Source organism: Neopelma chrysocephalum, unplaced genomic scaffold (assembly GCF_003984885.1).
Source record: "Neopelma chrysocephalum unplaced genomic scaffold, ASM398488v2 Primary Assembly neopelma1_97, whole genome shotgun sequence".
NCBI lineage: Eukaryota > Metazoa > Chordata > Aves > Passeriformes > Pipridae > Neopelma > Neopelma chrysocephalum.
Window position 1 is genome coordinate 3,425,503 of NW_020897760.1, and position 9,607 is coordinate 3,435,109.

A 9,607-nucleotide genomic window follows, 5' to 3' on the forward strand; every position below is an offset into this window, starting at 1 on the left:
AGCAAGCAGCCGAACAGCCTTTCCAGTTGAGCAGCAGCGGGCCTGCCTTGCGTCTGTGCTGAGGATTTAGATGCTATCCAGCAATAACAGTATCAGCTTGAGAATACCGGGCCTTTGGCGCCCCGGCACTCCAAAGCCCGGGAGCGCCGTACGAGCGCTCCGTGAGCTCTCCCGGGCCCGGGGCTGCGCAGCCGCGGCCGGGTGGAGCCCCTGCCCCGCCCCTTCCGGCGCGGGCGGCGAAGATGGTGGGTACGGGGACACTGCGGGCGGCACCGGCCTGGCCGGCGGAGACCGCGGGGCTCCAGGGAGGGACGGGGATGGCGCCGGAGCCGCCCGGGGGGACGCGGGTCGCACTCGCTCCTCCGGATCCAGAGCGGCGCCGGGAGCGCGCGGGCCGGGCCCGGCCTGGCGGGGCGGAGGGCGAAGGGCGGCAGCCCCGGGCCGAGCGCTCGGCGCCGGGCCCGGGAAAGGGCTCCTACGTCCAGTGCTTCAGGTTATTCCTGGCGAGTTCGTGTTTTTTCTCCACTTCGTTGCTAGGTTTCGTTCCCAGCCTGTCCCGGGGAAGGGTTTAGCTGGGCTGAAAAGTGACCTGCCCTGGGCTCAGAATTACCAGAGAGATGTTTGCTTCCAGAGTCACAGTCATCAGTGTTTACTAAATTATACCAAGGTGCTAAAACGTCTTGACCTGACAGTGCAACTGTCGTGTTGTTGGTGCTTTTTACAGGGGACACCGCAAAAGGATGTTACAATAAAACCCGATGCCCCGAGCACATTACTTTCAGAGAAACATGCGGATTATATAGCTTCGTATGGAACAAAGAAGGATGATTATGTAGGTATCAATTTGTTTCAGTACAGTTATGGGTTTATTAACAGTAATAATAACCCTTATTTATTGGCTTCCCTTTAATGGTGAGATGCATGCTGACAAGCTAATATTTTTTGCCCTGCAATCCAAAGTATAAAATAAAGATGTCTTTGTTAATTTATCCAGGTCTGTGATGAGTTTTGGCATGTATTATCTGAGTATAAATTTGAAGATTATCAGTTTAGCTCTAGAATTACTCTGAGACCTGAGAAACAAGCTATTGGTTGCTTCTTCATCCACTAGAATGCACAAGTAGAGCTGCATCTGCACGTTGCTCTTTTGATGGAACAACTTATTGCATTCCACCACAGCACTGCTTCGTGCTTATTAGACTTCATAAACACTTTAACTAACATCAATTTTATAGTCATATGCGATTCGTTGTAGCCCACAACAATAGGATTCCACTTCCAGCAGATGAAAAATGTCAGTAACTGCTTATGTGAAGAAAAGTTGCAGTTACCTTTACTGTTTATGAAAGAACTCTAACCACTGTTGCTTATGATTGTTTTTTTCTTGTGCTTAAAAAGTACTCCATGTGGAAATTAATCTTTATGTGGTGTGGGTGAAGTAATCAATGTAAGAGAATTCAATATAAAATTTTTTTCTAATGCAACTTTAGATTGTGAGAGTTTTGACTTGGAAATAAATTTCATTAAATGTTAGACTTCTTATGTTTTGAGACTAGTTGGGGTGGCAATTTGAGGGGCAGTTTGAATGCCAAGATAATAAGTGATGATCTGAACTGGTGCCCAGCTACTCGTATGTGCTCAATTTGACATAGAGCTTGATGCTTTGAACTAGATAAATACAGGGGAGGAAGGGAGTGTAGTATGTGTAGATGTGTAGATCTGTACGTGTGCACGTGCCTCTGTGTGTGTGCATATACACGTGCAGGATGCACAGAGTGTCTGTGAGTGACTGACACATAGTCTGTTAGTAAAGGGATGGAAGATGGTTGACTTACTAGAAACTATTTGTAAATGTTAACCAGTCTATTTTCATTGCTCTGTATGGATGGTGATCTGATCGAGAACTAAAATAATGCACTCCTTAGGAATACTGTATGTCGGAGTATTTGAGAATGAGTGGTGTCTACTGGGGGCTGACAGCAATGGATCTCATGGGGCAGCTGCACCGAATGAACAAAGAGGAAATTCTAGCATTCATCAAATCATGTCAGCATGAATGTGGGGGAATAAGTGCCAGCATAGGTCATGATCCCCATCTTCTGTATACCCTCAGTGCTGTCCAGGTAAGTGTAGCAAGGTAATTTTAGAAAAAAGTGTTTGTGATTAATGATTTTAGTGATTGCAGATTTATGAACCAGTTGCTGTTGGAAACCAAGGGCAAAAATTACTTCACTGCCTTATTAAAAAAAAATCTAATGAACACAGCTTTAGGATTTAGCTGTATCACTTCCTAAAATTTGTCGTATTCAGGAACGTTTTACTTTTAACAATTATTTAATGATTACTGCATACTTTTACCATTTTTTTTACAGTGTAACAAACACTGTTAGACCTATCTACATATCTAGGATGTCTGAAGAGTCACATCATATCTTCTTGTGATCATAGTTTATAGGAATTTGTTCAGATTTACTTTTTAGGGTGCATTACCTCATTTGAGAATTTCTTAGTTTTTAGACAGAGATAGATAAGCTAAATACAGCAATTAACTACTAAAGTGAAAGAAAGTTTATTTTAATTAACCTTACCAAATAGTATTCACAGTCAATTAAATAAATTCTTTTATAAATCCAAGGGAGGTTTTTTTGTTAAGAAATAAAGTTTTTGCCTCTCTTTGATTTTTTCCCCCCCAGATTCTTGTTACTTTGTCTTTTTTTTCCCTAGATTCTTATCTTATACGATAGTCTTCATGTTGTTGATGTAAATAAAATTGTTGAATATATACAGAGCTTGCAAAAAGAAGATGGATCGTTTGCTGGAGACGAATGGGGTAATATTTAAATCTTTAAAATATAGTGACTAGGTTGGCATGTAAGTCTGTAAACTTAAGTTTCCTTGGATGGTCTTTTTGCATATATATTGTATATGAACATTTTTATTCTCCAAGTTATGAAAAAGAAGGGTTTGTGAAAGGCAGAGTTGTGTTTCATTCCTTTCATGAATATTCTAAACTTTAGTTCCATTCTTGTTTTAGGAATAAATTGTCCTATTCTTAAAGAAGAAAACTTTTGGGCATTTTTAACTTAACAGTACTTTGAGATATTGGATACGCTCTTCCATAAGAAATGTTTTATATTTGCTGTTTAATGGCAGACAGCAATGATCTTTATCCATGTCAGCTGTGAAAGGATCTTTCAGTATATGGGAGTGAGAAGAACTGGGTTTGTACTCATGAACTTCTGTTAATACTGATTTAGTTTCTGCATATAAATTCTTTATGCACAAACATGGCATTTTTAAGCTCTAGCATAAGTATGTAGTCACTCTAAAAAATACTTATCCCCATGGAAGACTTAATTTTCATAAAATCTATTGCATATCCCTCATGTTCTTGTTCTAGTAAAATTCAGCAAGGGAGATCTTAGCAGTATATGTATGCTACTGTAAAGGTAGATGATATGCTGTGTGTTAAATTGGTTCATAGTTTGCTGCATCCTTTTTGTTGAAGTATTGTCAGGAGTGTGCTGAATGCACAATGGATTGACATTACTTCTGAAAGGCAGTTACAGTGCAACTGAAGGAGAGCGATCCCTGATGTAGGACACAGCACCACATTTGCTTTATGTGTTTCAGATTGTGGATTTCTTAAGAAGAAAAGTTTTGCATAGGTTAGACCAAAAAAATTAATGTTTGCAGCGCAGTTCAATTTTAAATTGTGACTCTAAGTGTTAATGCTCAGACTTTGTTATCGGAGGGTTATATTGGTATAGACTTGCTGAGCAATCATTCTGTTATGGGTGCAGCGGCTTTGGTTTTGCTTCCAGGTATAAATATGCAAAAGAACACTTGTAACTTTAATCAATTTTGCTCTAAAACCAAAATTGGCTTCTGTCTGGATTTAAGGCACAGCAAGAATTGTGTCTGATTATTATTGCATTATTTCCACTGCTATGCAATTATCTTGTAGAGCACTACAGATAAACTGTAAAATGCTAGAGTTATTTGTAAATTACCACTAGTTGAATTGATTTGGATTTATATCTGTCCAGTTCTAAATGAGTTGTTGACTTTATGTGCAGTAAACATGCAGGTCACTTGAATTGCCATGTACATTTTTTAAATTCCTGAGGAAATAATTAATGAGGAATAATTTCCTGAGGAAACTGAAATGGTATGAGGGAAATTTTTAGCCGATTTTGTTGTTCAGTGTAGAACTTAGTATTTTAACATTTAGTTCCATATTTTCAGTGGTGATTTAAATGTCTTAATCTTAATAAGATTATTAAAAAATAATCTTATTTCATTTCCTACCCCCCACATTATAGGAGAAATAGATACAAGGTTCTCTTTCTGTGCTGCAGCAACTCTTGCACTTCTGGTAAGTCCTAAACCATCACTTGCACAAGTACAGAGTCTTCTCTTTGGTACTGCTGAAGTCTGTGTAGGTAATGAGTTTGGTAGAATATCAAGTGCATTGGTTATTTTCTGACTTGCAGGGAAAGCTGGATGCTATTGATGTGGGGAAAGCAGTAGAATTCGTTTTGTCCTGTATGAACTTTGATGGAGGATTTGGTTGTAGACCAGGTTCCGAATCACATGCAGGACAGGTGAGTTTTTCTTTATATGGAAATGTTTTAAATTAGCAAGCATCACACACTGCCTATAAATGTTTCTTTACAACATCTGTCACTGATGGCAATTGATGTACCTTTCTTGTTTCCCAAATGCCTTATTTGAGTACCTTAGTTAAAATAAATGAATATCAATGCAGATATATCACATGGCACTTTGAAAGTAAGCCTGACATGACTGAATGTATGTGGAACTGCTGGGGTAGTTAATGATCAGGCTTAGCCTGTTTCTGCTATTTGGTCTGTTAATTTGGTCTTTAGTTTGCTCTCCAGAAGCGTTAGGGTAAGAGGCAAGTACAGGAACAAACCATAGGCTGGATGCAAAATTTTGATAAAGGCCATGTCCAGCCTGCAAAAATCAGTTTGAGTACTGTGGCTTGAGAATCTGTGTTTTTAAAATAAAACTGTAAGGCTCTGTCAGATCTTCTAGGACCACTTTCCAAACCTTGCATTAGTGTCTTATATTAGTAAAATCTTACTGCTATGTAGTTACATTGTGTTACTGGTACTTTTTTACAAAAGCAACTGTAAGCAACTCTAACAACAACATACTTTTCTAATGGAAAACTAAAAGTGGAAATGTTTGCGTACTTATTTTGCATTATTTATGTGACAGTATTGCTGCTGTCTCTTCATTTAGTCTGCTAAACTATACTTAGGTTTTACATACACAAAAAATTTATGTCTGTAATTTTAGATCTATTGTTGCACAGGATTTCTGGCTATAACAGACCAGTTGCATCAAGTAAATGTTGACCTGCTGGGTTGGTGGCTTTGTGAACGTCAGTTACCTTCTGGAGGTCTCAATGGACGACCAGAGAAGGTATCGGGTGGCTTCTTTTCTATGTTCAAACTTCAATAGAGATTGTTTTTCTAAAGCTGAAGTACTTCTGGAAAATGTCATGACTTCTTTGAAAAGCTTACTAAATACTTCATGTAAGTCACAGGCCTTTGTTTTTATTCTTCATTTTGTCACTAACACTTGTCATGGAGTCCTAAGCTATGCTATTTTGAGTTCTCAGGGTAGGGAAGTACACATGCTGAAGTACGTCTTACTGACCACTTGAACCACTATCCTGTTAAACTGAGTCAGATTCTCCCTCCTCCCTCCAAAATGCAACTGGTTGATATTAAGTTCTTTGTATTTGCTTCTGAAAAAGTCTCTGTGGGTTTTTTTAGCCACTATCACAGGTGTAGTCTGCTTAAAAATCACATTCTTGTGGTCTTGTTTCTTGAAGAAGGGAGGAGGTTTTAAAAACAGACTTTCCCTTCCTGAAAAGGGAAGTCCTCTGAAAAGAGACTGCATCCAGAAACTCTCTTTTACTCCAAAGATACTCTTAAGTGTTGTTTCTCTGCAACAGCATTATGACAGCACAGCTGGTAATTTGCAGAATTACCAGTAAAATTTGCAAGGTTATGTTTAAAACAAAATAAAATATTAATCTACTTCTCTGCTCGCCAGTTACCTGACGTGTGCTATTCGTGGTGGGTGCTAGCATCTTTGAAGATGATTGGTAGGATACATTGGATTGATGGAGAGAAACTGCGCTGCTTTATTTTGGCTTGCCAGGATGAGGAGACTGGTGGATTTGCTGACAGACCAGGAGATATGGTAAATAACATTTTTCTAAATGAAATATACATAATTGAAAGTTTTAAAGGAAAAAGTAAAGTTTCTTGTTTGTGTGTAACTCAACTCATTATCCAGGTAGGTTTTGCAGATGTTACAATTACTTTGAAGGAAGAATGGGTCAGAATTGCCTTTGAAGGCTTACTTGGGGAGCACATATTCTATATTGCACTTGTATCTCCCTCTAAAGTCAGTTGCCATTTTCTACAATTTCTGGTTTGGTTCCCATAACACATGAAACAAATCGTTTCTCACAAGACCACTTGGAAGATCTGTGTAAAAACAATGTTTGGTGGTGGGTTTTTTGGGATGTGTGTGGGTTTTTTGCGTTTATTATTTTGTTTTGTGAAATGATATGCAAGCTAAAGAATGGTGGTTTTACCTGATCTAAATGAGTCATAAGTTTTTATCAAAAATCTCTTTATGCTAACTTTTGTTCTGTGCCAGCCCAGCCACTGAATAAATTCTTTCACTGGCATTTGTCCAGGTGAGGAAGGAAGAAGCTTTTGTGATAGCAGTCTGAAGAGGCTGGTGGTATGGATTTTCTGCTTGGTTGAGAGGCAATTATGATTTAGCTAGTCTGTTCTTTCTGGTTTCAAGTGGAAGTAATTGAGATTGTCCAGGTAAACTGGCACATAAGGTTCCTATCTTTCAAGGGTGCTGAACAGATAAAGTAAAAAGTATTATGAGACCTCATTGCAATTCCTATAGAGCACTTGGCTGCTTATTTATTAACGGTCTGGGAAGCCTTAGCTAGTTTTATTGCAGCTGCCCACATCTGCTCCATTCTCCACAAATGCATTAAAAAACAAGGTGCTTTATATTTCTTTAGTCTGTCATTTGGAAAGAGTTTTTGTGTTCTTAAAGTAGAAAGGATTTTGTATTTCTAAGGAGCTCACAGAAGGACATTTTCCCTTTTCAGAATTCTCAAAGAAAAGTCCAACACTTGAAGTCTAAATGTTTTTCTGGCTTGGAGATTAAACTTGAGCTATTGAAATATTTGTGTCTTCCTGGAAGAGCAACTTTGCAGAACCTTTTCCCTGTATCTAATGCGAGCACCTTTGGGAGAGGTTTTGGCATGCCATATTAGCAGTCATTTCATATTATTTTTACCTGTCCTCCATTGCTGACGTGGGCACTCGCATAGAAATGTTGATGCCTACAGATTTTTGATTTATTACTGCAGACACTCACTCCTAACAGACCCTGTTTTGAGGGCTTTTGTGTTTAGGTTATTTGTTAGTTTGGCAGTTCTGGGGGGGCATCTTGTAGTTTTGGGAGTGCAGGTTTGGGGAGGTTTCTGTTTTATTTATAGTTTGGGGAGGTTTTCTAGCAAAGTAGAAATATATATATATATATATAATAAAATCTCAAGATTTTATAGCACAGCTCTGTATTTGGAGGTGATTAAAGAGCATTATGATGTTCCTGAAGAACAAAAGGGGAATTTATGGAAGCAGTACTTGTAGATGATCAAATTTACTTTTAAAGTTTTAATTATCTTTGCTTCTGCCACCCTGTGATATTGCATGCCAGTGGACACATGTGAATGCTTTCTGTCTAACTCAGAGTTGAAAATCATCTTAGCAGCAGATAATTGACAACATCTCTGAGTAAATCATAGTATTGTAAATGCATGCTATGGAAATTGTCTCACCTGTCACACATGTTAGCACAAATGTTTGTTCGGTTGTGTTGTCTTCCCCAGCCATGGAGATTTGCAGTTCTCTTGCTTGCAAACAAAAGCTTCATTCTGTACAAGTGAAAAAGTGATTGACTTTGGAAATGGACGTAAATTTTCTTTTTTCTCCCAGGTGGATCCATTTCACACCTTATTTGGAATTGCTGGACTATCTTTATTAGGAGAAGAACAAATTAAGGCTGTCAATCCTGTCTTTTGTATGCCAGAAGATGTCCTTCGAAGAATAAATGTACAACCTGAGCTTGTGAGCTAAGCCTTGTAGAGACAAAAGGTTGAATGACCAGTTGCTTTGGTTTTACTAATTTATAATCTCATCTGTGAAACTGTCAGCATATTCTTCCTTGAGATATGTTTACATTATGGAAGTAAAGCAATAGCTTTGCTGTGGGCTTTGTCACTTTGTAAATTGTATCAGAACAGGCCGGTTCTCATAATCTAAGTGTAACATGTTCTTTGGTTATATTATAAGAGATGTAGAAACATTTCCAATCTGTATCTAAATCTGTATCTAAATGGGCCTTGGCTTTTTTTTTTAAATATTCAAATCAAAGCTTGATTGTGTGAATGCTTAATTTTTGTGTTACTGTGATATCAACCATGCTAGCACCAGTCTTTACACAGGCCTCTTTTGATGGTGGATCACACAGAGCACTTTAAAAGAAGATTGAAAAAAAAAACCACAACACAACCAACAAAGTCCTACTTAAGCCATGCACTTAATGCCACACACTTGTGTATTTAATTCTTCCTGTTCATGCTTACCTTCAGTTTTCTATACTGAGAAACAAGCTGCTTCTTCTGATAGTAATTGATACCAGTAAAACCATAATTATGGTTCTTCTAAGTATATCAATGTCTTCATTTATTGATGAGTCCCTTAGACAAAATTCCACTGATATTTGAAATGCAGCATACCTTGAGTATACAGAGTGAAAGTTGCTAACATTAAGTATTCTAGAGAAGGTCTGTACAGGACAGTGACTTGTAATTGAATATAGAGTTGATTCTAAATTTGTTGCTGGGTTGAAATCCTGCTTTTGTAGCTTTTAAAACAATAATTACCAACACTTGATTATGGTGTAATTGAAAATAAAACTAGCCGTGGAAAATACTTGTTTGCTGAAGGTGAAGTCCTCTTTGTCTTCACAGAAGTCCTAAAATTGCCTCTTAATTTACATTCCACAAATCTTGGCTGAGACTGAATGGTAGTCCAGTTATAATATAAAGTAAAAGGTAATTTTGAAGGGGAGGAAGTGTTTGATAATCTCTGTAATTATGCTTAACGAAGGCCTAAAGTTGTATCCAATACAGTTTTAAAAGCCAGCTGATTAGTGTCATCCAGCCTGTCTGTGTTAGTAGAGAGAAAGCTAAACTCGACAGAGTCACTTTTTGATAGACTTTTACTTCTAGTGAATTTCAAAGACAGAAAGTGAATTCAAATGCTCAGGTATTTCTAATGAATTTTTAAAGCCTTTCTACAGGCTTTTAGCTAAGGTAAAATCTCTATTCTTTTTGGTTGCCCAGTTGCTTGGTAAATTGTTTGGTCAAAGTCTGGAATTAATTTATTTTTCAAGATTTGGAAAAATGTTACAATAGGCTTAGTTTTGATTGTAAGGGAATGAGACCACCAATCAGGTTTTATCT

At 38.0% G+C, this 9,607-nt stretch overlaps 1 protein-coding gene and 1 non-coding gene across 2 annotated transcripts; both read left to right on the top strand.

Moving 5' to 3' along the window:
• Nucleotides 1-204: 204 nt before the first annotated feature.
• On the top strand, nt 205-9,074 carry RABGGTB (Rab geranylgeranyltransferase subunit beta). The gene is made up of 9 exons (XM_027694440.1): nt 205-245; nt 725-832; nt 1,926-2,123; nt 2,725-2,830; nt 4,326-4,378; nt 4,497-4,607; nt 5,329-5,454; nt 6,094-6,243; nt 8,076-9,074. Exons 1-9 carry the CDS (start codon nt 243-245, stop codon nt 8,214-8,216), a joined length of 996 nt encoding a protein of 331 aa, XP_027550241.1. The 5' UTR covers nt 205-242; the 3' UTR covers nt 8,217-9,074.
• Nucleotides 994-1,076, top strand: LOC113972960. The gene has a single exon (XR_003536093.1). It is a non-coding gene; the product is annotated as a small nucleolar RNA SNORD45 (small nucleolar RNA).
• Nucleotides 9,075-9,607: the final 533 nt, after the last annotated feature.